This window comes from Madurella fahalii, assembly GCF_045866475.1.
Source record: "Madurella fahalii IFM 68171 DNA, scaffold_6, whole genome shotgun sequence".
NCBI classification, from domain to species: domain Eukaryota; kingdom Fungi; phylum Ascomycota; class Sordariomycetes; order Sordariales; genus Madurella; species Madurella fahalii.
This window is the reverse complement of record NW_027263976.1, coordinates 2,401,378-2,429,074: the sequence shown is the minus strand read 5'-3', so window position 1 is coordinate 2,429,074 and position 27,697 is coordinate 2,401,378. Positions and strand designations below refer to the sequence as shown.

The following is a 27,697-nucleotide window of genomic DNA, read 5'->3' as shown; positions in this document are numbered from 1 at the left end:
ACCTGCTTCGCTCTCTAGCGACTTCCACGCCCGACCCGGGAAACCTGATAATCCCTGGGTGTGGCAGAAACTATCCCAGGCTGCAATTCAATCCGGATCCAACCCTGATAAAGGATGACCTGGACGAAGTCGGCTTCCGTAGGGGAGAAGAAACGGGCCGCGAAACGGACCGCGGGCACAGTTAGGTCCCCTTCCAATGGTACAGTACAGTACACAAGGAGCAACGGGTTTAACAACCAATAGGATATAATGGACCAACTTCGTTCTGCGCTAAGAATCGTCCCCATCCTCGCATTGCCCCGCATCTGCGAACTTGGATGGTTTAGTGGGGTCATGGCTGTCTTCTATCGGGGTTCCTCGAGAGGGTGCGACTTGCACAGTCTAACCGTTGCCGGACCCTACGGCAAAACTGATGTCCTGTACTTTTCATCCATACCTCGCACTTGGAAGAGGAGAGTTTGTGTTCGCCTGGCGCACCTATAACCTCGTACCTAGGTATATTAGTGAAGAAGCTAGTTATGGAATTGACGAGTACCAACGAACAAAAGGCACCCGACACAGTGCAACAGCCACTGTTTTGCACTCACTCTACCGGATTTAATCGCTTTCAGTGGATAACGTGAGCACCCGTTGCTTTTGCAGACCCATCACCACCCCGACCCGCGTTTCAACGCGTTCGCTACCTTGAACTTCCATTCGTTCAAGCATCTACCAGTCAACACTGCAACCGCACAGGATTATAGTCGTTATTTCATTGGTGATCTCATCCCGGGAATTTACCACGAGGTTGAACCGCCGACCTTGCTGCGGCCTGACCGACCGTCGGGAGAAACATTCCCTTCCTGGCCAATCCCATGCCATTCCAGCCGCTTCGTGCAGGAAGATTCAATGGTATGCAATGGTAACTCTCAAAACCACGAGGTGCGCTCTTTCTAATTACATCATCACCATTTCTAGACCTGAGGCGCTCAATTCACCTGGAAGTGCGGGTCGACTTCAGCAACTTGGGCGATTTCCCGCTACACAACCGCTGAGAGGCAATTCTTGAGCGCTACATCTTTTCCCATCAATCGAGTCACACAGATGTGTTTTATGTGCGTTGGTTGATGAAGAAGAAGTCGGCACGAACCAGAACGTCCCGATTCTAAAACCGCCACGCGGACTTCGGACACCCCGAGACTACCTGGTTTGGTTCGTCCCTGCCTTGCGGGCAGTCCCGTCGCACGCGAGTCGACGCTTGACAAGCTCTATGCTGGTAAGTCGTCCATAAAGATAACCAGTTTATGCATCCCAGGCCCTTGTGCTACCACCACTCTCTCGACGCTTTGTCGTCCTCAACGTCTCTAATCCCAACTGCTTCATTCAACCTTCATAGCAGAGTTACAACGTCTCGCTCGACCCGTCCGCCGTCCAATGCTGACTTGACTGCAGCCTCAGGGAATCTGGCTTCCAGCATGGCTGGGGACGACCAAAGCGATCCCTTTTTCTGGGACGAGAGTCGGGTGGTGCGAGAACTCTGTACCCCGATCCGCTCTTGGACTGCTCCTCCGGTCAATAAACTACCAGATCCTGCTACGCTCGAAGCAAAGCTTCGTGAATGCGGGGTCGAGGGAGATGCTTTATTGACATATGCGGACGAATTCAGCTTTGAGTTGCTTTGGAAATACCTAGGAATCACGAAATTGTCTCATCAGTTATCCCTCAAGGAGGCCATCGCACAATTCAGAAAGCGCAGTCCCAGGTACCGCGAGTGGAAGAGGTCGAAACAGTTAGCGGATAGAGGCGAAGAGGACTCCAGTTTGCCAGCTGGGGCCGAACCACACGATCAAACTGGCCCCGGCCTGCCTGCTCATCTAGGCACTGCTTCTGGAACAAGCCTAGACAATGAGCCTGCCGCCCGGGACGCTGTAGGGCCGACGCCTGTGCTGCCGGAGCTAGCCATTCCTTCTCAAGGCGTTCTGTCTCCAGCACTCTCACCATCTGCAGAACCTAGCGTCCCGCCGCTGGCCGAGGTACCGGAGATCCGGAACCCAAATCAGCCGGTTGCGGAAGAGCCGTCCACCAAGAAGAGAAGGATTGCGCCCATAACCACAACCGCTGGTCCGACCAACAACCGAGCTTTTGCCGCCATCCCAACCGAAGGCGATGTTTTTCTCATGAGGACAGCCAACGATCTCTTGCAAGCAGATGGTTCCTCTGGCTTTCTCGGCCCTGGCACACTCTCGAGAGAGCGGCTCACGCAACCCGAAATTACCGACAACATGGACGTCGACGAACATGAATTTTCGTGGACACGCAAGGCGATCCCTCCAGGACGGCGCATTCAGGTCGCAGGAGCGCTGAAGCGCTTCCTCCGTTCAAATCGCCTCGATGCCGTCACGCCGAGCATCGATCGGGAGGGCTCAGTCTTGCCATTGTTTGGAGAATCTGACGATGAAGAAAGTCTCGACTCTGAAACTTGGCGCGAATATGAGGAAGAAGAGCAGGAGCGGTTGGCCATGGAAGCACGCGTGGCAGCAGACCAGGGACGTATGCTCAGCAAAGACAAAGTCATCGAAGCAGTCGACACTGTAATAAAGGACCTTGAGGCGCAGTGGATCGCGGAAAAGCAGCCAAAGTGCGACCGCAAGGCCTGGAAGATTTGGCAAGATGCCCGCCGGAGCCCGAACCGCCTGGGTCTGATTCACTCGGCAAAAAAGTTGCGGGATGGTGCCGATATCCGAGTTGCTCGCTTCGCACAGGAAATCATCGTGCAGCCGTGGTTCGATGACAGTGAGCTTCGTCAGAAGGCCGCTGGCTTTTTGGAAGAGGGCGTCTCTGAGAAGAAATATCAGGACTGGTGCATCGGTATCCTTGAGAGTCCACGCCAGCCACCTAAACCCTCAGCGCTTCCGAGACCGACCCCCAAGCCCAGGAAGGAACTAATCCTCGACGATGACGAGGAGGTCCTGACCAGCGATTCCGACGATATCGATGACTTCATCGAATACGACGACAATGTTGTTACGTTCCCGAATGATGAAATGGATATCGATTGGGATCAATTCCCTGCGCAACGTGCTGCCCAACTTAGCCCGGGTCCCGATCTGCAAGCGGACAGCGAGCTACCTCAGTCACTTCCAGCGTCCTCTAGTGATGAAAGCGGCAATTATCTTCCACCAATGCGGCCCACTCCAAAGAAGATCAAGCCCGAGAAAACATCGGTACCCGCAACGCCCGGCCGGAGCATTCCCCCGAATCACGAAGTCATCATGATTGACTCTTCCCCATCGCCCGTGGAGATGACCGACGAGGTTCCGGGCTTCGACTGCCTCGAGGATATCGAGAGAATCGAAGAGATTGGGATTCAACATTGGCAGAGCGTCGAGGACGCTGAACGGCTCGTGGTAGCTATACTAGGCGGTTGGTCCCCAGAGAAAATAGCTCGGATTGCGAAAGCGGTCAACAACCGCGACCACAACGAAGTTTGGGACAAGTATATCTTGCCGTCTATTGAGAACCCCAAAGTAGCCGAGCAAGGCTCAGTCGAGCTGGATCTAGGTCAGCTTTTCGATGCTTTCATAAGCAAGAGCGCTCAACGACTTCGGAAATCATTTTTAAGACCCTTGACGACGATTAGGTTTAAGCGGGAACAGGCCTTATTTGGCCCGTTTTGTGCTCATCTCAAGAGGATCATCCGACATTTGCTAGCTGGCGATATTTTTGACACACCGAGTCGGACTTCCCCCGGGACCTCGTCAAAGCAAACTCCTCCCCAGGACGCAGCCGGAACCCAGAGCCCTATAGACGGTCCGAGTTATACCTCAGATGGGTCCTCAGAAGACGCACAGATACCGCCGTCTAAGAAACGGCGGCGGCAAACTCGCAAGCGGCGCGACAAAGCTGCAGAAGACCTTCGGCTCAAGAACGTCAAACTCAATGAGGAGCGCGAGCGGCGCGCTCGTCAGCTCCGAGAGGAGATTGCCGAGTCAGGATCTGTGCCTGGTGACAAATCCCGCTTGATTGTCAATGAGACCAAAGAAGCCCACGAGTCCCTGATTTACGTCAATGACCGAATTGGGAGCCGGATTAAGGACCACCAGATTGAGGGTGTCCGGTTTATGTGGAACCAGGTAGTCGTTGATTCGAACGTCCGGCAGGGTTGTTTGCTAGCACACACTATGGGCCTCGGCAAGACCATGCAGGTAATCACGCTGCTGGTCGTCATCGCGGAGGCATCTGCTTCGTCAGATGAATCGGTCCGTTCCCAGATTCCGGAGAATCTGCGGCAGTCCAAAACGCTGATCCTATGTCCGGCGGGACTAGTAGACAACTGGCACGATGAGATCATTATCTGGGCCCCTGACGGCGCGCTAGGGCCAGTAAGGAGGGTTGACTCGACACTTGCGAAGCGGGACCGTCTTTCAACGGTTCGGGAATGGGCTTCGGGCGGCGGTGTGCTGATCATCGGGTACACGCTCTTTACAAGTCTGGTGCAGGACGACGAAGAGATCGCAACAATTCTCTGGGAAACGCCCAATATTGTCGTCGGCGACGAGGCACACCAGTTAAAGAACCCAAATTCTCAACGGCATCAGGCGAGCGCTAACTTCAAGACCATGAATCGCATCGCCATGACAGGCTCGCCGCTGACCAACAATGTCATGGACTACTACGCCATGATCAATTGGGTAGCCCCCGGTTACCTGGCCGATATTGCCGAGTTCAGGGAAAGATACGGCAATCCGATAAAAGAAGGTCTCTACGCTGACAGCGACGCCTACCAAAAGAGAAGGGCCCGGAAGTTGCTGAAGGTGCTCAACGAGACTGTGGGCCCCAAAGTCCACCGAAAAGACATTCAAGTCCTTCTCCAAGAGCTGCCAACAAAGAAGGAATTTATCATTACGCTGCCTCTGACAGATCTCCAGATGGGCTTGTACGAGACGTACATAGTATGGGCGAGAAGTCCTGCGGCCCGAGCGCAGGTGACTGGCCAAGCTCGGGCTTGGAGCCTTGTATACACCCTTGCTCTGGTTCTAGCCCATCCCATCATTTTCAAGACGGTAGCGGAGGCTAAGAAGGAGGCCTCGAAACGCTCCAAGAAGGCAGCCGAAGGCGGAGAAGGCAACGAGGACGAAATTGAGGCCCCCCCGGACGTTTTGCACGATCTGCTTGCAAAGGTTGCAGTGCGGCACATTGAAGACTATGCTCTCTCCAACAAAATCGTCGTCCTTTTACGGATCTTGGAAGAGTGCAAAAAAGTAGGCGACAAGGTTCTAGTCTTTTCACAGAGCATCGCGACACTCGACTACCTTGAGAACATCTTCAAGAGGCGGAGAGTAGTGTATCAGCGGCTGGACGGGCAGACTCCTGTGACAGCGCGTCAGAATTCCATCAGGAAGTTCAACACAGACGCTAATTCACAAGTCTACCTGATCTCGACAAAGGCTGGATGCGTGGGTCTCAATATATATGGAGCCAACCGAGTCGTGATATTCGATTTCAAGTACACGCCGGCCGAAGAGCAGCAGGCCATTGGCAGGGCTTACCGACTCGGGCAAACAAAACCAGTCTATGTCTATTGGTTAACCGTTGGCGGCACTTTCGAAGACACCATCCACAACAATGCCATCTTCAAGACTCAGCTCGCCTCGCGAGTCGTGGACAAGAAGAACCCTGATCCTTGGTCCAAACGCTTTGCCGAGTACTTCGCCATGCCGAGGATTCCAGATCAAGAGGATCTCTCCAAGGCCCTTGGCCAGGATCAGGTTCTGGATGCAATGCTCATGGACCAGGACATTGGCAAACTAGTTCGGAAGATCACGTCCACCGAAACCTTTGAGAAGGAGGAGACATATGAGCTCAGCGCCGAGGATCAACAAGACGTAGAAAAGATGCTCGAACTCCAACGGCTTCGGAAAGAAAACCCAGAGGAATACAGGCGGCGAGAGCACGAGATGCCTTGGCAGTCGAGGATAGAGCTCGGGATGGCGCCTCCAACCACCAGCTCCTACCAACCACTCTCCGCTGAGAGTAAGTTACAAGCAGTCACTCAGTGCATAGGCGATCGAAGCAATAAAATCGTCACGATCAAGGTACCGGAGTATATGAGGGAGAAACGTCCGGGACCGGCAGTTCCCTCTTTAGACAACCCAGTTACTTCCGATGGTCCTGCGCAAGACATCTTACCGTCTTCTTCAACAACAGACGAAGTTCCTTCTCAGAAACAAGTACTAATTTTGACTTCTGATGCAGCTCCAGTGAGCGAACCCATTCTTGCCCCTCCGCATCCCAGCACCAACTCCACGGCCCCAGCGTCCACACAGCCACGTGCCAGTCAGGGAAACACCCAGGTGGTAAAAGCGATCATGCCGCCGCCGACCGGCAATCCCAAAGGCGTCTCTACGCAGGAATCCAGGACAACGGATCTCCAGCCTATACTAGCTACAGGCACGCAGTACAAAACCCCAGGCCCGTTACCATCTCCAGCGTCTCTAACTAAGCCGTCTCCGGCCGGTTCATCTCCGATTGCGGCGTCGATCATGAGCACTCCCAACAAGGCATCATTCTCGGCTACAGCCCTCGACCAAGACTTCACGGCATTGTTTGACGTCCACAACAAGCTGCACCGCGAGGGGCAGTGTATGCGGTACAGTCCAAACGAGCTGGTCAACACAGTTAAGAGCGTGTTGGTTCAGAAAAAAGTGGAGGGGCTGCCATTGATGGACAAGATGCAGAACCTGCAGAAATCCTCCCGCAATCCGAGGTTCGCCGAGGCGATGCTTGCTGGGCACATCAAGCCCGAGCAGCTCGCGTCGATGACGAGGCCTGAGATGGATGCATTGTCGACGTCGCTCGACGGCCTGTCCGACGCTCAGTTCAAGCAACTAGTATGGACGTCCAAGGCTGATCTTAACGTACGCACCGACGCCCACAAGAGGCTAGCCACCTTCAGACAATTTCCGGCAGTCGACTAACATGTAGACGGCGATAGCAATTGCGCGATCGGTTATCGATCAAGATGGAAACGGAGAGGCAGAAGGCGAAGGGATCACGCGAGTTAAACGAAGGAGAAGGGGATGTGGGGAACCGAGGGACTCAGCAAAACCGACCTGTTAGGCCAAGGCCGCGACCATTTGGCTCTGCCACGCCGGAGGGCAACCGAGGCGCGATACGACCCGGCGATTCAGCCGAATCACCACACATCATTGACTAACTCAGGCAAGCCTTTTCTGACTCCGCCTTTTTCTTTTTCCCATTTTTTTTCTTTCTTTTTTCCCTTTCTCTTTCTCCCTCTCTCTCTCTCTCTCTCCCTCTTTTTTTTAACCCTTCCGAGATACCCCGGTTGCTTCCAAGGATACGGGACACGGTACACCTTTTGCCTGGCGTTTTCGGCGAGCACAACACGCATCATGAGTCACAAGTCTACGGCGAGAATGGGAGAATAATGGGTGGTGAGATGGATGGAAAATTAACTTTGCCAGGGAATGTTTATTTATGAGCGCTCACCTAGAAAAGCTGCGGGCTTGGCTCTTGGTGAAGCCGCAACCTGAACTGAGAACAAGGCTAGGAAGAAGGATACTAAGCGGAATTCTGGTCAAAACAAGTCGTCTCTATCAATTAATTGCTGTGTGACGTGCCCTCATTCAGGCCCTGTCCAACGGTCTGGCTCTCCGTGCCGGCCGAGGCAAAGTGCAAGTGGCATCAGGCTCACGGCTGGGAAAGTCTCCGATACCGTAGTGGAGTACGTTGCGGTGACCTGTGCGCCGGGCCGTGCGAAGGGCAACTGCTTCTCGACCAATAGCGTAAGGCGAATTTGACTCCGGAGGGAAAATGGCTTGCGTCTCATTGAAGAAGCCACATCCCGAAAGGCCGAGTATTAGTGAGATCAAATCCAACGAGGGTGGATCGATGCTTTAAAAAGATGGCGACCGGCAGGCAGTGCTCAATTGTTGTCCGCCGGCTTCTGGAGTGTTCTCCTTTCAAACATCGCAATACTCTTCCCCCCCTTGCTCCTCGTCGCGTGGTCTCGGCCTCCGTCTCTCGCTCAATCCTGCTTTGTCGCCCCTCCGAGGGACGTAGGAACACTTTTCTCGCTTGCGCCGCGGAACGTGAATTTATCCTCCTCCCCGCCAGTGAACAGATCCTCACCCCGCCCCAACACACTCTACCTACATCAGCACTTGAAAAATCGGAACGAATCTGAACCGAGCAGGTTATCCTAGAAGAGCTGCCGCCATGGACTCTGTTCTGCGCCAGTCCAAGGCCATGTGCCCCTTCATGCGGAAAGCGACCGCTGCGGGGCTCCGCGCCATGTCGACGGCCGTGACGTCCGCCGCTCCCGCCGCTTCCCCGTGCGGCGGTGCCATCTCCAAGCTGCAGGTGCTTGCCCGCCGCTGCCCCGTCATGGGCAAGGCTATGGCGATTCAATCGGCTCGCCTTGGCCACACTCCCGCCGGTTTTCCCGGTGTCGCCGCCAAGGCCGGCATGGCGACTTTCTCGGGCCACGGGAAGGTCGGGAAGGCCAAGCTCCACACCAGCCGCTCCCAGGATGCGCAGGCCGTTGAGGGCTCGCTGTTCAACGGCCGCGAGAAAGGTTAGTTACACTGAGGTTTCTTTATGAGCGAGAGCGTCTACTGACATCTGCCCACTTTGCAGTCCAGCTGCCTCCCCGGATCCCGACCAAGCAGCATGTCGGCGCAAGCCCGGCCGTCAGCGCTCACGCCGGTGCCCCTGAAACGAGCAAGGCCAAGTTCGACTATGAAGCCTTTTACAACCAGGAGCTGGAGAAGAAGCACAAGGACAAGTCGTACCGCTACTTCAACAACATCAACCGCCTGGCCAAGGAGTTCCCCCGCGCGCACATGGCTAGCAAGGAAGAGAAGGTTACCGTTTGGTGCGCCAACGACTACCTAGGCATGGGCCGCAATCCGCAGGTCCTGAAGGCGATGCACGAGACGCTCGACGAATACGGCGCCGGCGCCGGCGGCACTCGGAATATTTCCGGCCATAACAAGCACGCGGTAGAGCTTGAGCACACGATTGCCAAACTCCACGCCAAGGAGGCGGCGCTGGTTTTCAGCTCGTGCTATGTTGCTAACGACGCAACGCTCGCTACGCTGGGCAGCAAGATGCCCGATTGCGTCATCCTGTCGGACAGCCTGAACCACGCCTCGATGATCCAGGGCATCCGCCACTCTGGCGCAAGGAAGATCATCTTCAAGCACAACGACGTGCGCGATCTCGAGGAGAAGCTGGCGTCGCTGCCGCTCGACGTCCCCAAGATCATCGCTTTTGAGTCCGTTTACAGCATGTGCGGCTCGATCGGCCCCATCGAAGAGATCTGCGACCTCGCCGAGAAGTACGGTGCCATCACCTTCCTCGACGAAGTGCACGCAGTCGGCATGTACGGCCCACATGGCGCGGGCGTGGCGGAGCACCTCGATTTCGAGGCGCACGCTCAAGGGCGTCCGCGCGGCACCATCATGGACCGCGTCGACATCATCACAGGCACTCTGGGCAAGGCCTACGGCTGCGTGGGCGGCTACATCGCGGGCAGCTCCAAGCTCGTAGATACCGTCCGCTCGCTCGCACCCGGCTTCATCTTCACCACTTCGCTGCCGCCAGCGGTCATGGCCGGTGCCCGGGCGGCCATCGAATACCAAATGACGCACACGGGCGACCGCCGTCTGCAGCAGCTCCACACGCGCGCTGTCAAGGAGTCGCTCCGTGAGCGCGACATCCCCGTGATCCCCAACCCGAGCCACATCATCCCCATCCTGGTCGGCAATGCCGAGCTCGCCAAGCAGGCCAGCGACAAGCTCCTTCAGGATCACGGCATCTACGTGCAGAGCATCAACTACCCTACGGTGCCCGTCGGCCAGGAGCGCCTACGCGTCACGCCCACCCCGGGTCACACAAAGGAGTACCGCGACGAGCTGGTCAACGCTATCGAGTCCATCTGGACCGAGCTCGGCATCAAGCGCACGAGCGAGTGGGCCTCCGAGGGCGGCTTCATTGGAGTCGGTGAACCCAACGCCGCGCCCGAGGAGCCGCTCTGGACGGATGAGCAGCTGGGAATTGCCGAGGCGGCGCGGACGCTGTTGCAGGCTGCCGAGGCTGAGAAACTGCAGGAGCAGAAGCAGATGATGACGGGGGGGCTGACCGAGAGGCTTCTTGAACGAGAGATGAAGGGGGTTAGAGCCGCCAGCGTGGCAGCTTAAAACCCAGCCCACCTTCAACCCCGGTTTCTTTGAATGGACGGGGTTCTCTGTTTTCACTTCTCTCCCGGTCGGTCGGTCGGTCGGTCGGTCCATCCGTCCGTCCTATCCCGGGCGTCGCTGCTGCTACTTATTATTAGGGGAGCTCATCCGACCACATGCGTGTACGCGCACACATACACAAACTCACACTCTCGTACAAACGCAACACGCACACGCACAGCGACTAACGTTCCTTGGAGCGAGCGGCAGCGATGAGGAATCTATTTTATCTCGTGTGGTTTGGGGCGATACACAGTCAAAACTGTGTGTTTGGAGATGCGTTATGCTGCGTTGCGTGTGACTCGGGGATAAAAAGGTTTCGCTTCGTTGTCTATGCGCTGCTACCGTCCGAACACGATGGTGCGCCGCGCTGGACTGATGATCATGACCTCATTCTCGGACGTATTTAGACCGAGGGAGGTCGTTTTGCACAAAACTTGTTACAGAAAGAACTGGACAATTATATTGGCTGGCCTTCTCAGGTTGAGAAGCCTTTTTGCCATGCTGTTTTGACGTTCCTTGCCAGCTTCCTGAGAGTGAGAGTGAGAGTAATACGTTGCTCGGTGTCGCAATTGTTAGGTCTTGCCATATCATGTGGCCCCGGTACTCGGGGTAGACAGCCCCCTCCACATTGTGTTTCACCAAGCCGCCTTCGCTGGGTCCGGTAAAGGTCGACGGAGGGGTCGAATTGACACGTCAAGTCTGCCTTGGCTCGAAGCTAGCTACGAACCGCCATCCCGGTGCGAATCACTAGACACAGCACGGCACCACACCCAATAATAGGCCAAGAACACGGAAAAGAGCAGATGGCTGAGAACATTTACGCTTCAGCATGGCTTCGATCGTGTTGGCGATCAACTTCTCTTGCTGTAGGGTGATGGAAGCCAGCTCTGTTTTTGGGGAACTACTAGGGCGGCGAAAAGGAATTTGAGGCATGGCATGAGAGGAGGCGGGCTAAAATTTATGTGTAATGGCCACCGATTTCTCGGTCGATGGTGCCGTAGACAATGTTATCGAGAGCTGTTGGCATGGCGATGGGAAGCGAGCTTCGTCTGGGATCAAGAGAATTCATAAGAAAAGGGACGGATCTGGCACGGCAAGCTCACGAGGACGCACGTGCCTCGTCTTTCAATGGGGTGAAAAGGCTTCTGACAGGCTTTTCGGTCGTAGATGCTATTGCAGGCTCGTCCCTGGGTCACGGCCAATGCTCCCGAGGCCAACAAATTGACTTCCTCCCTAAATCTACCACACTTTCTTATAGCATTCATGACGACTGCATCGACGTTCAAATCAGTTCTTCTAAACGCGTGGGATATGAGAAGCATCAGCTTGCGGGTTCAGTTTTGCACACTGCCCTGTCGATTCTCCTGGCTGTTTTGGTCCTTCCACCAAGGTGATATGGCCCGTGCGTGCACGTGGGTTTCCAGGTGCGATGCGCAAACGGGCCCGCTGCGGGGCTCCTTGGCGATCGTGGAGACTAAGCATATCTAAGGTACGGATAATGGACTTAGGTATGCGGCCAAACGGATACCTACAAGAAGATAGGATAGAGTGCAGTGCATCATCATCTGCTGCTGGTACCACGGGTGTGATGCCACCAAACGGGAGCCCATGAGATGAAATTGTGCTGCTGAAATCTGCCCTTCGTTCACGGAGATCTCCCAAGCTCAATGCCGCGCGGCTACTGACTCTCTTACGATCGTGATCCCGAATTCTCCTGCGGATACTAAGCAAGAGAAGCTCAAAATCTGTGGGACCGAGAAAAGCCCATCCTCTGCTTCCACCCCCGGCTTGAGCGGATGGTGTTGGGCTGGACAACCTGAGCGAGAGGCTGAAGTAGTGGATCCATGGCAACCATGTCATATCCCCTGCAACCGACCCAAATTGCGCACCAACCAATCTCGACCCTCTGATAATGCGAAGCGGAGCCGGAGTAAATCTGACAATCCGACGGAGCCGGACACATTCACAATTCCCCCGGCCCCGTCCAAGGGAAGATGTGTAAGTCGCTGACAACGCGTTGATTGATTGCTCTCAGATCACTGCAGGCGCGGCCTCGCTGTGCGTTGCGTGTTCCTTCGGTGCCCTGCCCCAACCAAAACTGAGCCGCTGGGGTGGCTGTACATTGGTTTGATGACGACTGGCCCTGTTCCTCTTGTTCTTTGTTGGGATTAATAATTTCTGTTTGAAAAATCGTCCTTCGCGCACTTGACAAGGCAAGGAGAGAAGAATGCGCTGAGGTTGAATGTCCGTCGGCACTGCAATCCTTTCTCAGCCGAACGACCAACTAGTCTCTTGACTTTCTACGGCTGCCAATTCTTCAGCTTTATACACATATATATCATTTGTTCCAAAACCCACGCTTGTCCCGTTTTGTACGCGACACTCCGTCCCCGTTCTCCGTCTCCGTTCCTGTCCATCGGCACCGGCGTATGCGGCCGGAGACGCGGCAGTTTGGGAAGCCGGCGGATACCCTCTGTAAGCGGACTTGGCGGCCGACAGACACAAGAACTTGCACGCTGCGGTACGGCGCCATGGCGGCGGTCGGGTCATCCACTTCTGTAGTGGCCAAGGTCCTCAAAGGCCCAAGGGCATGCACCACCTGTGCCAGAGCAAAATCTAGATGCATCCCGGGGCCCAAGGGACAGGAGAAGTGCGAGCGGTGAGTGGAAGGGGTCGTTCTCTATTGACTCTGTTCTTCGTGTTCGGTTGCCGCCCCGCTCCAGCCCTGGCCCGTTGTGAAATTCACCTCTTCCCGAGGACAGTTACGGTAGCTTTTAGAGGCCTGTAAACCCCCTACCCTTCATTGATGTCCAGCTCTCTCGAGCCACGGCCGCTAACCCGGTTTCAACTAAAGATGCCACCGGCTACGCAAACCATGCTCCTCGCAGACCCCGGCGCCACCACGTAAACGCAAGGAGCCGAAACCTACACGCGTGGCTGAGCTCGAGCGGCGCCTCGAAGACCTCACGGCCCGCATCGAGTCCGTCCAGCGCCTGGGGTCAACCGTGCAGAGCCCGCCTGACTCGGAGGATCATTGCGCCCCTCCTCGGGCGCCCGGGGTCTCCGAGGGCCCACGGGGATCGGTGATACCGCCCAATGCTTGCGCTTCCGCGCCTACTTTTGGCCGGGATTGTTGGTCATCCCAGTTTGCACATCTGTTCCCTAAAAAGAGCATCTTCGAAGCTCCGGATGAGCAGCAGCAGCAACAGGAGCGGATGGCGATTGGCCGTATGGAGGTAGCGGTAGGCGCTGACACCCCGTCTCTAGCGCCCGTTTTAGCTCCTCCTCTTCCTCCTGGCCCTGGGTCTGCTTCGACGGCAATCAGTTCCCCGAACAGACCTTTCTGCCAGCAGCCATCACCCCAGCCGCCGCAGCGACAGGCGCAAAGCCTATGGCCTCATGAGGACGAGGCCGAGAGCCTGCTGGCCGAATACAAGACCCACATGGGTCATCTGAACCCGTTCGCTATCGTGCCACCGCGCATGTCATCGGCTGAACTGCGGGAGCAGAAGCCCTTCCTCTGGAAGGCCATCATGACGCAGTCGTGCCTTTTCGACGGACCACGGCAGATTGCGCTCGGTAACGAGCTGCTGAGGGAGATTTCCGAGGCCGCCTTTATGAAGCCGCAGAAAAGCCTCGATCTATTGCAAGGGTTGCAAATCCTCATTTCCTGGTTAGTCCTTCGCTCCCAGGGATGTTGTCAGAGGCCCGAAACTGGATGCTGACCATCTTGCCGGGCTGTTGGTAGGTTCCATTACAACCTCAACAAATTCCAGATGACGAACCTCCTGTTTCTGGCGCGGTCAATCACAGCTGGTCTTGGCTTCGCCGAGACAGGAGCCCTACCAGATAAAGGGGGATATACCTCTGAGAGCTTGGAGAAGATGCGGGCGTTCGCCGGCACCTACTACCTCGTTACCATGTGCGTGCCCATTGTCTGGACCTAGCCGGGTGTGCGGCCCCTGACATGACAGGTATCAGAACGTTCACGACGAACAAGAAGCCTGACGGTCTGATGAACACGTCGTACCTGACGACCTGTTGCCGGGCACTCCACAGCCAGATGGAGTATCCCACGGACGAGCTTCTCGTCCACCTGGTCCGCGCGCAACAGCTATCACAGAGCATATCTCAGGGGCACGCCAGACGCAACGCTACCCCCAGGGAGAACCAAGTACCCGAGGCGGCCTTCGTCCAGGGCTTGCGAGACCGTATCCGGGCGTTCGCGGTCGGCCTTCCGCCGCATATCAGGGTTAACCGTGAGTATCCCTTTCCAGATCTTATTAGTTTTTTTTTTTTTTTTTTTTTGCCGAGTAAAGGCCGAGCTGACATGACAGCGCCCCATAGCATCCATCATTGGCCATCTCCAAGTAGCCGAACTCATCCTCTATGAAAATATCTTGCCAGAGCTCTCCTGGTGCCCCTTGTCGGTGCTCTCGGGCGGACAACAATCGGCAGCCCCTACTCCGGGCTCGACGGCAGACCCAGACCCGGAACACCTCGAGCTGCTGTGGACGTGCGTGCGTGCCGTACGTGCGTATATGACCAACCGGTTTGCAAACGAGATAGGCGACTATCCGCGCTACATGTGCATGTCCTCGTTTGATTTGACCTATGTGTTTCTGACGATGCTCAAGTTGGCGTCGCTCCAGGTTCCAGGTTGGGACTTGGCCAGAGCCAGGGATGAATTGTGTTTCGACGGTAGGCACCCACCCCCGGGGCGCAGATGGGAGGGTCTGATGAGGTGCCAGAGCTAATGCTAAATCTTGATATGTACCATTAAGACTGTGTGACGCAGCTAATCAAAGATATGGAGCACACTGCCGAGAGACGCAAAAGGAGGCGAAGACACGTTGCCGGTGGCGGGAGTGGCAGCCCTAGCAGAGACAACGACGGACATATCGGGTCGGTGTCAGCGGACGAACAGGGAGAGCGAGAAGCCGAAGATCCTTTTTCCAAAGTGGCGCGTAAGATCCGCAGCGTAAAGGATCAAGTCCTGGTAGGTTTCTGGGCCCGTCCGGGGTAGAACGAGTCGCTCACTTTGGTGGTTTCCTTTAGCTCGCCAGGTTTGACAACGTCTACACCACCTCGCAGCCGGCGCAGGCCTCCAGCTGTGATTGCGACCCAGTGCCCATGACACTCGCCGACGCGACGCAAGACCTGATGCAGGATCTGGGGGGCGGCCTCTGGCAGGACGTGATGAGCAGCATGCCCGACTGGAATGCTTTTATTCTCGGCGAGTCGGTAGATTGGGCTGCCGTTTTTGCGAACTACGACATGGGCGAGCCAGGGTACGCGCAATGAGTTCCAGTAAGATGGCAGAATGGATCTTTGGGCAGTTTGATTCTCTTGAGAAGCGGTTATGCTACAATATACCGTTGTTTTGACGGCGCGCAGTCTAAGCCCTGGGGAGCCATATTGAATAGAGTACTACCCAATGCCAATTATTTCAACGGCAGTCACCGTCGATGGCACTGGTCTCATGCCGTGGTTGCTTTCCCCTTCCTGGAGGAAACGCCGGGGAGAAGACGGCCGGTTTTCGGCGCCAGTATGGTGCGGGATTTTACGGCCTTGAAATTGGGTAGAGACACCTAGCGTTCTGATTTCGAGGGCTTCGTTCTCTGCCTCGTTGTGTAGAGCGAATCTTCTGTCCTACTGAATTCTGCAAATGCCGTACTGTACAGCACATGTACAGGTTTGCAATGGATATGTATGTAACTCCTCGTCAGGTCCATTTTCCAAACATCATGTCCCGCCACCACTCCTGGACCTGTACTTGTCACAGTTTTCCGACTTCAACTTCGCTCAAAGATACGGCTCATACAGGTGGGGCTGGACTTGATGTTCGCAAATAGAACGAAAAGCCTCGGTCCATTCCCCCACATCCGGCACTGAAAAAGTTCAATTCGACCCCTCCCCCGCAATCTTGGATCAGTCGATACCTCATAGAGCTTAACGGTAGCTTCATACAGCATAACACCTGACGGTACACAAACAAAGGAGTGTGGCAAAGATGTCGAGCTACGACAAATACCAGGCAAGTTCCCAATTGCCTCTTTCGCCACGCACGAAGTTGGCTGTCTGCCCCTGCGCGAGCTAGCTTCGTGTGGTCAAGATTGAGCATCGCCAGGTAGCCAGGCCAGTGGTCGCTAATCATGACTTTAGACCCCTCTCAGCACGAGGTACGCCTCGCAGGAGATGATGACCATCTTCTCGGCCCGCGAGCGTGTCAGCACCTGGCGCCAGCTCTGGGTTTGGCTGGCCGAAGCCGAGCAGGAGCTGGGGCTGGCCATCCCGGACGAGGCCCTCGAGCAGATGCGTGCCCACGTAGTCGTGTCGGACAAGGCATTTGCGGTTGCCCGCGACTACGAGGCCAAGTTCCGCGTATGACACGTACTTCTTTGGTCCCTTGACCGCGTTGAATCGACGGTGTGCTGACGGCGGGAAACAGCACGACGTCATGGCTCACGTCCATGCCTACGGTGAGGTACGCTGTCGGCTTCTCTGCAGACTGTGCTGCTGCTTCACGGCGGCAGACAGCTTGGAAGTGACTTTGCCGGACTGGTGTAACTGAACGGTATGCAGGACGCACCTGCTGCCGCCGGCCATATCCATCTCGGTGTAAGTGGGCCTCATGTTGTCCAGACTGAACCTCCTGGTTACGCAAGATATTGTGAGCTGGCTCTAATCCCGCAATAGGCAACTAGCTGTTATGGCAAGTCTCTCTCTCTCTCTCTCTCTCTCTCCTTTTTGCGTCCTTAGAGTTGCGAGCCACCCGGAATGACTCGCCGCCCCTCTTCTAATCCGAACGACTACGCACTAACATGGCTACTAAGTCACCGACAATGCCGACTTGATATTCCAGAAGCGTGCTCTGGATCTTATCCTTCCCAAGTTGGCCAAGGTCATCCAGAACCTCCAGGAATTCGCCCTGAAGTACAAGGACATGCCCACTCTGGGTTTCACCCACTATCAGCCGGTAAGCCGGGACAAGTCGTCTTGGAAGGGTCCAGTTGTGCTAATAACAACCGTATCAGGCCCAACTCATTACTGTTGGTATGAATGACGCTTCTCCTCCTCCCAGCCATGGAACTCAGGTCCTAACACCCACAAAGGCAAGCGTGCGGCTCAGTGGATTCAGGAGCTCATGATGGACCTGGAAGATATCGAGACTGTCCGTGAAAGACTTCAGTTCAGAGGTGCCCAGGGCACCACGGGCTCGCAGGCAACCTTCTTGGAGCTCTTTGACGGGGACGCCGACAAGATCACGAAGTTGAATGAGGTGAGAGAAGGACCCTGTAAATCACGCTGCCTACCAGCTAACGTCCCAAGATTCTATGCAAAAAGGCTGGCTTCCCCTCCACCTACGCGATCTCCACCCAGACCTACACCAGAAAGGTGAAGCTCCCACTGGTAGCTCCTGGAACCCCTATTAACATGCCAAGGTCGATCTCCGGGTTGCCAATGCCGTCTGCGCCCTTGGCGCCACAGCAGAGCGGATCTGCTCCGACATTCGTCACTTGGCGAACCTAAAGGAGATGGAAGAGCCGTTTGAGAAGAGCCAGATCGTGAGACTGCCCGTTCACCCATTTACAACCACATGCTAAGTAAGAACAGGGAAGCTCTGCGATGGCCTACAAGGTGGGAGACACTTCACAGACACCCGGGCAGGGGCGATGCTAACCTAGCCGTCAGAGAAACCCTATGAGGTCTGAACGCATCGCAGCCCTCGGCCGCAAGCTCGCCCGTCTGCCAGCCAATTTCACAGCCACGTTTGAGACGCAGTGGTTTGAGAGAACGTAAGTCAAGTACAATACCTCGTTACCCGCTTGGCTGTCATGCTGACTGAGGTCACAGACTCGACGACAGTAAGTTCACCCCTGACGACCCGTGACCTCGTATCCACCACGTATCAATGTTCACCCGTCGACTTGAACAGGTGCCATTCGCCGGATGGATATTCCCGAGATGGTTAGACTTAACCCGCCATAAGTCCGTGGATGTTGCGCTGATCTGTTTCACAGTTCTTACTAGCCGACTCCATTCTCCTTACCTTGGACAATGTGACGAACGGTCTCGTCGTCTATCCGAATGTCATCCGGTCTCGCATTGACCAGGAACTCCCATTCAGTACGTTAATGAGGCCCGGCGTTCTTCTATATCCTCGCAATACTGACTGATACTCTTCCTAGTGGCTACTGAGTCGATCCTGATGAAGTTGTCCACTCATGGCGTGTCCCGCCAGGAAGCTCACGAGGAGGTCCGCGTCCTAGTATGTACCAACGCAGAATCGATGAAATCTTGGACGGAACGCTGACAGATGGCAGTCCCATCAAGCTAGCGATGTTGTTAAGCAGCAGGGTGGCCGGAATGACCTCCTGGAGCGCATCAAGAGGACCGAGTTCTTCAAGGTACGTTTGCAGGATGGCTGGCGGCCCTGATAGACGAGACTAACGCTGTCACACAGCCCGTCTGGGATGAGATTGACAGCCTAGTGGACCCCAAGCTGTTCATCGGCAACAGCCCAAAGATTGTCGAGGATTACTGCAACGGCGAGGTGGCCCAGAAGCTGGCCAAGTACAAGGACACACTAGAGAATGCCCTGACAGCCCAGCTGTCGATTTGATACAGCCATATCAAGGTACTCGCCAAAAGAGGGGGTAGATCGGACATGATGCGCGTCATAATAGAAAAGGAAATAGGGGGCTAAAAGGGAGCATGCCTCCCCTGGATTTGGGGGCAGCACTGCGGGGCTGATCAAGGCTGATCGAGGGATGAACTAGAACATGGCAAAAGGGCCTCAATAAACTCTGTGGATGAGCGGATGTGACGAGCCAAAACTGTGCAGTCCGAGAACCTGGGGCAAGGAGGGATACACGAGTGACAAACCCCACAGTTTTAATTCACGGAGCATGCCACAAGGGCCGTGCCGGAAATATCTTGCATGCCACGTCGGACATTTTTTCTCGTGCGGCTTCCCCCCTATCACCGTCCATGGCTGGGTAATCTCGGGGAAGGGGAAGCCTTGTGGGGTATTTACCCGCTTCTGGGCAGCCCTTGGAACCATCCGCCCAAGACTCCGGCAGACTCACGACAAATAGAGGAAGAGTAAATGTCTGAGATTGCTCAGGGTGACGCTGGGCCATCCATTCTACGACTGGATAAATCAGGGACCGTTGCTTCGTCCACTGGCTGACACCCTCCGTTCTAGATGGGACGGTGAGAAGGGCGCTGCACTGGCTGAGCCTGGACCGGAAGGGCATCACATGAAGGGATAGAGGCTGGCGGCGATCAGGAACGACGCGGGGAAACCAGCATAATACCAGGCGCGAGTGCTAGAACAACAATGTCCGACGAAGGCAATTAATATGCCGTATACGAGCAATATCTACATCCACGTGAATGGAGGGGGAAGGGAGAAATAGGGTTGCGGAGCAGATGGAGGCTAAGAGCGTACACAACTCCAACGTATAAAACGTGTGTACGAGAATGAGATCTACCCGCTTAGGTACTAGAGCTCGTTTCTAAAACCAACCGCCCCGTAACCGAGTGACTCGTTACCACCGAGACACAGGCTGTTCGCCCATCATGCGCTTAACCGAGACCGTGCTCTTCGCCGCGGCGGCCGGCATCAACGGCGTGGCCGGAGCGCCGGACGGGATCCTCGAGGCACGGCAGGGAAACACCATCACGGTGGACCTGTCCAGGACGTTTCAGAAGATGGACGGTTTCGGCTTCAGCCTGGCGTTCCAGCGCGCCAACCTCATCACCAACATGTCGGACAAGACCAAGCAGCGCGAGCTGCTCGACCTGCTGTTCAACCGAACTACCGGGGCCGGCTTCAGCATCCTCCGGAACGGCATCGGATCGACGCCCAACAGCAACTCGGACTTCATGAACACCATCGCGCCGAACAACCCCGGCGGGCCGCGAGCCACGCCGCAGTACGTGTGGGATGGCAAGGACAGCGGCCAGCTGTTTGTCTCGCAGGAGGCGGTGAACAACTACGGCGTCAAGACCATCTATGCTAGTAAGTTGGACATGGCCGATGTCGAATTGTCGTATAAAAAGTATCCGTTAGGTATCTTGTCTAGCGACTGACGTTCCGTCCTTTTTCCTCCCTCTCCCTCGGTAAAAAGACGCCTGGAGCGCACCGGGTTACATGAAGACCAACGGACGCGACACCAACGGCGGCACGCTCTGCGGCGTGCCGGGGGCAAACTGCGGGAGCGGCGACTGGCGGCAGGCCTACGCCGACTACCTCGTGGCCTACATCAAGTTCTACGCCGAGGCGGGCGTCAAGATCTCGCACGTCGGCTTCCTCAACGAGCCCGACTACTCGGCGAGCTACGCGAGCATGCAGTCCAACGGCAACCAGGCGGCCGACTTCATCAAGGTGCTCTACCCGACGCTCGAGGCGGCCAACCTCACGTCGCAGGTGGGCATCACGTGCTGCGACTCGATGAACTGGAACAACCAGGCCGGCATGGTCAACAACATCCGCTCGGCCGGGGTCGAGGACCAGCTGAAGGCCGTCACGTCGCACACGTACACGGGCTCGCCGCGGGGGCCCATGAACACGCGGGCGAGCGTGTGGCTGTCGGAGCAGTGCGACCTCAACGGGCAGTGGACGACCGAGTGGTACCGCAACGGCGGGGCGGGCGAGGGGCTGACGTGGGCCAACAACATCTACAGCGCCGTCGTCAACTACAACATCTCCGGGTACCTCTACTGGGAGGGGGTGCAGTGGCCCAACCCCAACACCAACGAGAAGATCGTCCGCGTCGACAACAGCACCAACACGTACGAGGTCTCGCGCCGCCTGTGGGCCTTTGCCAACTGGTCCCGGTACGTGCGGCCGGGCGCCGTGCGCGTCGGCACGAGCGGCGGCAGCGGCGTCCGCACCGCCGCCTTCAGGAACGAGGACGGCACCATCGCCGTCATCGCCATCAGCACCGGCGGCTCCGCGTCCAACGTCAACGTGAGGATCTCGGGCGGCTCGCCGCCCGTGGCGGTGCAGGCCTTCGTGTCGGATGGCACGAGGAACTGCGCTCGCACCGAGGCCACGCTCGCCGAGGATGGGACCATTTCCGGGTCCGTGGCCGCGAGGTCGATTACAACGTTTTTTATTTTGCCAGCGGCGTAGGCCGCCCCGGGATGAGGTGGGCGGAGTGAGAGCGGAGAGTCTTGGGTTGAAGGAAAAGGGAGGAGGGGGAAGGGGGAAGGGGGAAGGGGGAAGGGGGTTTGTTTGGGTTGTTTTCCAGGGGTAAAGATGAGAGATAAGTGAGCTGCAGAGAGATGGAAGTCAAAGTTGCTTTTACATAGGAGGATTTGAGTCGGAATATGTCTAGTCTCATGCCATCGGGGGAAGGGAAAAAGGAGATTAAAGATGAAAGTTATAAGAGACTGCTCTTGTGGACTAGACGTCGACGGATGGGATGAACCGACACTCGATGAACCCTTTGCTCATGGTCGAGGACGCCAAGACGGGAACGGAGGGGGTTGCTCACTACGTAATTGGCGCCCATCTCGATCTCCAAAACTCCACCTTTCCCAGCAGTTCGGTCCCAGGTCTTGGAAAGCTCACATCATCCCAGGATACCGGTTCGGTTTGGGTCATCATGGAAAAGCCCGACGTAAACTACTCCCTGTATCTCGTCACCGACTCAACGCCCGCCATTCTCGGTGACAGGAGCCTCTACCATGTCGTCGAGGAGGCGCTCAAGGGCGGCGTGACGGTGGTGCAGCTCCGCGACAAGACAAGCGACACGGGCCACCTGATCTCAACAGCCAGGCGGGTGCATGAGATAACCCGAAGATACAATGTGCCACTACTTATCAATGACCGTGTTGATGTGGCACTCGCCGTGGCCTGTGAGGGCGTCCACGTTGGCCAGGACGACATGGGTGAGTGGGATCTCAGTTAGTTGCTGGATTTGGGGGGGGGGGGGGCGCGAGACTCACGGTCGTCCACAGAATTGTCCACTGCAAGGCAGCTCCTGGGACCCAACGCAATCATTGGCGTCACAGTCAGCACCGTCGATGAGGCCCTCAGGGCTTGCGAGGGTGGCGCTGACTATCTGGGCATTGGCACCGTATACGCCACACCGACGTGAGGGATTTGTGTTGTCACGCATCTGTCGCTGGCCACTGACATACTTGCGCAGCAAGACAAATACCAAAGAGATCATCGGAACAGCTGGGGTGCGAAGGATTCTAGAGGCAATTGCCGAGGCCGGATACACAACGTCGACGGTCTGTATCGGCGGTGTCAATGAGTCCAACCTGCAACGCATCTTGCTCCAGAGTGGAGCCGCAAAGAAGCGCCTAGACGGTGCTGCCGTGGTCAGCGCCATCATGGCTGCCGGGGACCCGGAAGGCGCAGCGAGGAAGCTGCTTGGGCTTGCTAACGGCCGGCCGGCCTTTCAACACACCGGCCCAGAGGCCCTCGATCCGAAAACGGCACTTGAACTAGTGCCGCGCATCATCAAACAAATCCACGACACCACGCCCCTTTCTCATAACATGACCAACCTCGTATGCACGCCTCATTCGTACGTGGCTAGTTTCCGGATGGGCTCCTAACGCAGAGCAGGTTGTGCAGAACTTCGCGGCAAACGTCGCCCTCGCCATCGGCTCGTCCCCCATCATGGCAAACTATGGAGAGGAAGCGCCTGATCTGTGTAAGCTGGGAGGCGCGCTAGTCGTCAACATGGGCACGGTTACCCCGGAGGGACTCGCAAACTACGTGAAGGCACTCAGAGCTTACAACCAGGCGCAACGCCCGGTCGTGTTGGACCCAGTCGGGTGCGTACCCCGGGAGTTCTTTATTTTCCCAGGTCCCAGGAGGAGTTTATGTCACTGACCGGAACGGCAGGGCCGGAGCGACATCTGTCCGCCGGGAAGCTGTCAAAACCATCATGGCAAACGGCTATCTCGACGTCATCAAGGGTAACGAGGGCGAGATCCGAACCGTGTTCGGCGACAGCGGGGAGCAGCAGCGCGGGGTTGACAGTTCTAGCACCCTGGACGCCTCGCAAAAGGCCAAGCTGGTCCGGGAACTAGCGGCGCGGGAGAAAAACGTGATCGTCATGACGGGCAAGACAGACTTTGTCAGCGACGGTCAACAAGCCTTCGCTATTGACAATGGCCACGAGTATCTCGGTTTGGTCACCGGGACCGGCTGCACCCTGGGCACGGCCATATCGGCCGCGATAGCATCGCGCCCCATGGACAGGTTAGCGGCCGTCATTGCGGCTATGCTTCACTTTGAGATTGCGGCCGAGATGGCTGCCGAGAGGGCCGAAGTCAGGGGCCCGGGCACCTTTGTCCCGGCTTTCCTGGACGAGCTGTACCGCATCCGGCAGGCCACGGCGAACGGCGAGTTGGCTTGGTTGCAGAGAGCTAGGATCCGGCGCGTCGATTTGTAGCTGTGCTGGTTCAGCAGAATCCTCCAGAGCGCTCCCTGCTTATCCATTTCTGTGCTGCCATTGCCAAGAGCCTGGTGTGTGGGCGAAGATCGAGCTCGGCTTTGCCACATGAGATTGCGGGGTAAAATCGGCCTGCCGGCTGCATTTACCCCAACATCAGCGCCGTCCCGGCATCTCCTTGACCCCCCAACCCACCCCTGGGCCTGGACCCCACCATCCGATTTAAGACCCATGGGACGTCCCAAATCGCCCATTTAGAACATACCTATCTTCCCACTATAAGCGCCGAAGCGGCATCCCATTATTTATTGATCTTACAAACGAGATATCGTGATTGCCCGCCATGGCTGCTCCCGCCCCCGAACGGCGGTTTAGTGCGTTAACCTGGTTCTCGTCCACCACCCGTCCCCGGCTCTGTCACTAACAAAGACACCTCGTACCACCACAGAGAACCCAGTAGTGTTGTATGGCCGCCATATACCACACCCGAAACCCCAATTGACCTCCTAACATCGAACCCCAAACCAGCATCTGCGATATCCAGGAGAAATTCCGTCCCGCCATTCACGAGTTTGACAAGGTGTACGTCCCGTCCCGCCCTGTCCCGTCACCTCCCCGCATTTCCATCCGGAGGTTGCGCACACTCACCCAGCGAGCCCCTGATCTGCAACCTCTCTCTCTCTCTTTCTCTTCCTCGCTCCCTATTTCTCTTTCTCCTTCTCTCTCTAACGGGAGAATAAAAAAAATATTTCACAAACCAGAATCCTCACCGCCCGCAAGCTCCTCCGCGCGGCGCAAGCCCTCAACCTCCCCATCTTCGTGACCACCCAGAACCGGCCGAGGCTAGGCGACACGGTGGCCGAGCTGCAGCCGCTCCTGGGGTCGGCGGCGGCGGGCGGGCTGGTCAAGGCCGACGTGGACAAGACGCGCTTCAGCATGTGGCTGCCGGAGGTGTCGTCGCACGCCACCTTCGGCTCGGCGGCCCCGGCCGAGGTCGCCATCGTGGGCATCGAGTCGCACATCTGCGTGACGCAGACGGCCCTGGACCTGCTGGCCGCCGGCCACGGCGTGTACGTCCTCGCCGACGGCGTGAGCAGCTGCAACCGCGAGGAGGTGGGCCTCGCGCTGGCGAGGCTGAGGCAGGCGGGCGCCGTGGTGACCACCAGCGAGAGCTGGATCTACGAGTGCATGGGCGATGCGGCGATCCCCGAGTTCAAGGGCATGGTCGGGCTGGTGAAGGAGACGATGGGGGATACCAAGGCTGCGCTGCAGGGGTTGGTGGGGAGTAAGATTTGATGGTGGTGGAGGAGGAGGTGGAGGAGGAGGAGGGGAAGAAGGGGAGGACGAAGTAGCTAAGAGGAGTGAGCATGTTTCAATAGACAAAAGAAACAGTGCCGACGCCAAGCTCGAACGGCAACCCTTACAGTACTAGGCAGCTCTTCTTCTTTTTTTTCTTTCCTTTTTTATTTTGTTTTGTGACTCTGGGGAAGCCGTGACGTTGCACCTATAGCCAGTGCGTCTGTTTCCCCCCCCAGGCCGGCGATGGAACGCCCTACTTTGTACAATACAGTACCCGCCAAATGTCTCACTTCCCCTTCTCAGCAGTGGCCCCGTCCGGACTCTTAACCAAGTTAACGTTCGCGACAGCATATCCCCCGCTAGTCGGCAGCGGTCGTAGGTGCCTTGGGCTTGCTCGACGCGATCCATGAGAACGCCGACGCGCTCCCGAGAGGGTTATTCGCGGTCCGCGGGACTGTTCCGGTCCCTTGGCTGTTCGTCGTCGTTGTCGCCGCCAACTGTTGTCTTCCCTCCCCCAGGGCGCCCAACGCGGAGCCGCTCAGACTGCGCTTTGAACTCCCCCAGCTACCGCTGCTTGGTGGGCCGCCGTCTGCCTTGCGCCGCTGCTCGCCGCTGGACCGCGGTGCCGATGCCGGCTCGTACGCCGCCCCCGTCCTGGTTGACGAGTTGCTGGACTTGTTTGGTCTAAGCACTTTCATGCTACGGGGCCGCGCAGCCGGCTGGTATCCGCTCAATGGCGTGCTGCTTTCTCCGTGTCCCGCTGCCGTTTGCCGCCACGGCGTTCGGATGGCGGCGCTGGGCTCGCGTCGGCTAGTATCCGCGGCCGAAGCTGTTTGTTTTCCTGAGACTTCAGCCGAACTTGGTTCCGCAGGCCGCTTCTCACTCTCGGCGCCGCTCTCCGAGGCAGTGCTGGTGGCCGCAGCTTTGACCGGCTGGCCTGGCTGCGTTGTGGGAGAGAACACTCCCTCAGAGCTGCTATCTCCGGCTTTGGACTCGGCGAGGCCCGACTCTCTGCCGTCCTGCACAGAGTTTTTCCCGGATTTGTCACTCGAGACGAATTCTGGAGCGGCAGCGTTGAGTTTCGTCCTGCTCGGCACCATGTTGGCGGTGGTCAGGTGCTTGAAGACTGCGTCGTCCTCTGGTCGTACGAACGGTATGGAAAGCTTATCGCGGTCGCTGCCGTACAGCGTCATCAGGTTCTGCGACAGCAAGATGTCGGCGCTGTGCATCCGTAACGTATGGCTGCCGATGAAGACACGGATGGCTCGCTTTCCGTCAGGCGTCTCCTGCTGATCCATGCCCGTCACTTCGAAGGAAGCCGTTATGCTGGGCAGTTGTGGCGCCGGACTGGTAGACCGAGAATTTGATTGGGTCACGCGTGCCTCAGCCAGGAACACAGGAAGCGTGATCCTGTGAACACTATCCACATCCCTATGGATGTTGTTTACCAGGTCTAGCTCCCTGAGAAGCGAGTATTCCACCGTCGACTTCTGAGATCCGGTGCACACAACGGCATACAGGAGTCCGTCCGATGTAAAGTTTGCCGTCAGCCAGCAGCGGATGATGGACGGCGGCGAGCCCAGTACGTAGAAAACGGGAGGCGGCTCCGGTATATCCACGGACGAGTCGTCCTCACGGCCACCAATCAGAAAGTGGTTGTCGAGCCCAAGGCTGCTCGTACGCCCCGACACCCCTGAATGCATCGAATGGACAGAGTGCCCCGCCGAGCTGTGTCGGCCGTCCGACTTGTGCGAGTACGACCGTTCCATCATCTGATGGCCTCCCATGCCGCTTCCGGGGCGTATGGGGCCGAACTCGTTAGAGTGGCGGCCGCCATGGCCGCCAAAATTTGCGCCGTGCAGGGCGCTTTCGTCGAACCGGACGCTGTTAGCCCGCGAAGCTGCACCCCTCCGTATCGGCTCGTCTTCCGTCTCGAGCTGCAGTGTCCCGAGCAGGTTCTGGCCCTGCTCCTCGTCGAGGTCGCTGAACAGTTCGGTCGATGGCATATGTACCGGTCCTAACAGGGGCGGTTAGCTACAGGCAATATACGCGCCCATGGAATACTATAGCTTACCATGCTGAGGCGTACCGCCGAGCACACTCGGAAAGGGCGAGTTCCAGACGGATTTAAGGGCGGCATCATCAGCCTGGCGCTTCTCCAGCGACCGTAATCTATCTCCGTGCAGCTGCTGGACATGTTGGATGCGCTTCAACTCCATCTGAACATCGTGTAACTCTTCGCGGGTGACGATGAAGACCGGCTCCATGCCCGAAGGGTGGGGGGGAGACTACAGGATGCCGATGCGCGTTGAGGAGCTTGTATCTGGAAAGAACGCGGCCGAGACGGCACCAGAGCGCTTGCGCAGACCGAATGCCGGCTGGACTCAACTCGCGAGCCAAGGTTCGCTGCTCTCTGTCTTTCTGACCTCGATCCTTGAAAGTATCAACTCTCGAGGTCCGCCGCCCCCCACATCGCCCACAAGAGACCCCCAGGCCTTTCAGCGTGTCGCTGTGGACCTTTATCCGATTCGCCTAACGGGGGGTGTGTGCAACTGGTCCGACGTCGACGGCTGGGCGGAGGGGATCGGGGCTCGAAACGGCCGTGTAGATGTTGTGTGGCTGCTCGCGCAAGGTAAGGACGGCCTTATTTCCGAGGGTAATTGTTATAAGGCTGGTTCTGTCAGCAGTGGTCGTCGCCGTAATGTGTTTATCGTCGTCGGTGCG

The 27,697-nt window shown here is 56.9% G+C and overlaps 8 protein-coding genes across 8 annotated transcripts; 7 read left to right on the top strand and 1 right to left on the bottom strand.

Annotated features, from left to right (window-relative positions):
• Nucleotides 1–1,454: 1,454 nt before the first annotated feature.
• On the top strand, nt 1,455–7,195 carry MFIFM68171_10752 (ATRX; the record flags this gene model as incomplete). The annotated part of the gene is made up of 3 exons (XM_071066171.1): nt 1,455–6,012; nt 6,241–6,896; nt 6,974–7,195. 3 exons carry the CDS (start codon nt 1,455–1,457, stop codon nt 7,193–7,195), a joined length of 5,436 nt encoding a protein of 1,811 aa, XP_070922272.1.
• A 1,022-nt stretch (nt 7,196–8,217) lies between these two features.
• On the top strand, nt 8,218–10,202 carry HEM1 (mitochondrial 5-aminolevulinate synthase; the record flags this gene model as incomplete). Its single annotated transcript, XM_071066170.1, has 2 exons — nt 8,218–8,575; nt 8,638–10,202. 2 exons carry the CDS (start codon nt 8,218–8,220, stop codon nt 10,200–10,202), a joined length of 1,923 nt encoding a protein of 640 aa, XP_070922271.1.
• A 2,573-nt stretch (nt 10,203–12,775) lies between these two features.
• MFIFM68171_10750 (Transcription factor domain-containing protein) lies at nt 12,776–15,548 on the top strand (the record flags this gene model as incomplete). The annotated part of the gene is made up of 7 exons (XM_071066169.1): nt 12,776–12,903; nt 13,099–13,917; nt 13,993–14,166; nt 14,226–14,503; nt 14,592–14,945; nt 15,029–15,243; nt 15,303–15,548. The coding sequence occupies 7 exons, from the start codon at nt 12,776–12,778 to the stop codon at nt 15,546–15,548; spliced, it is 2,214 nt and encodes a 737-aa protein (XP_070922270.1).
• A 709-nt stretch (nt 15,549–16,257) lies between these two features.
• Nucleotides 16,258–18,870, top strand: ADE13 (adenylosuccinase ade13; the record flags this gene model as incomplete). The annotated part of the gene is made up of 18 exons (XM_071066168.1): nt 16,258–16,281; nt 16,410–16,628; nt 16,696–16,731; nt 16,830–16,865; nt 16,944–16,959; nt 17,081–17,223; nt 17,282–17,300; nt 17,360–17,526; nt 17,577–17,642; nt 17,690–17,812; nt 17,862–17,885; nt 17,940–18,043; nt 18,102–18,112; nt 18,184–18,215; nt 18,269–18,374; nt 18,437–18,516; nt 18,572–18,655; nt 18,712–18,870. The coding sequence occupies 18 exons, from the start codon at nt 16,258–16,260 to the stop codon at nt 18,868–18,870; spliced, it is 1,449 nt and encodes a 482-aa protein (XP_070922269.1).
• Nucleotides 18,871–19,832: 962 nt separating this feature from the next.
• On the top strand, nt 19,833–21,390 carry MFIFM68171_10748 (Cellulose hydrolase; the record flags this gene model as incomplete). The annotated part of the gene is made up of 2 exons (XM_071066167.1): nt 19,833–20,274; nt 20,384–21,390. The coding sequence occupies 2 exons, from the start codon at nt 19,833–19,835 to the stop codon at nt 21,388–21,390; spliced, it is 1,449 nt and encodes a 482-aa protein (XP_070922268.1).
• A 475-nt stretch (nt 21,391–21,865) lies between these two features.
• THI6 (thiamine biosynthetic bifunctional enzyme) lies at nt 21,866–23,674 on the top strand (the record flags this gene model as incomplete). The annotated part of the gene is made up of 5 exons (XM_071066166.1): nt 21,866–22,151; nt 22,221–22,356; nt 22,412–22,781; nt 22,840–23,051; nt 23,122–23,674. The coding sequence occupies 5 exons, from the start codon at nt 21,866–21,868 to the stop codon at nt 23,672–23,674; spliced, it is 1,557 nt and encodes a 518-aa protein (XP_070922267.1).
• Nucleotides 23,675–24,017: 343 nt separating this feature from the next.
• On the top strand, nt 24,018–24,970 carry MFIFM68171_10746 (Isochorismatase domain-containing protein 2; the record flags this gene model as incomplete). The annotated part of the gene is made up of 4 exons (XM_071066165.1): nt 24,018–24,048; nt 24,123–24,138; nt 24,203–24,256; nt 24,436–24,970. The coding sequence occupies 4 exons, from the start codon at nt 24,018–24,020 to the stop codon at nt 24,968–24,970; spliced, it is 636 nt and encodes a 211-aa protein (XP_070922266.1).
• A 362-nt stretch (nt 24,971–25,332) lies between these two features.
• On the bottom strand, nt 25,333–27,240 carry MFIFM68171_10745 (Ubiquitin carboxyl-terminal hydrolase 19; the record flags this gene model as incomplete). The annotated part of the gene is made up of 2 exons (XM_071066164.1): nt 25,333–26,990; nt 27,048–27,240. 2 exons carry the CDS (start codon nt 27,238–27,240, stop codon nt 25,333–25,335), a joined length of 1,851 nt encoding a protein of 616 aa, XP_070922265.1.
• Between the last annotated feature and the right edge of the window lie 457 nt (nt 27,241–27,697).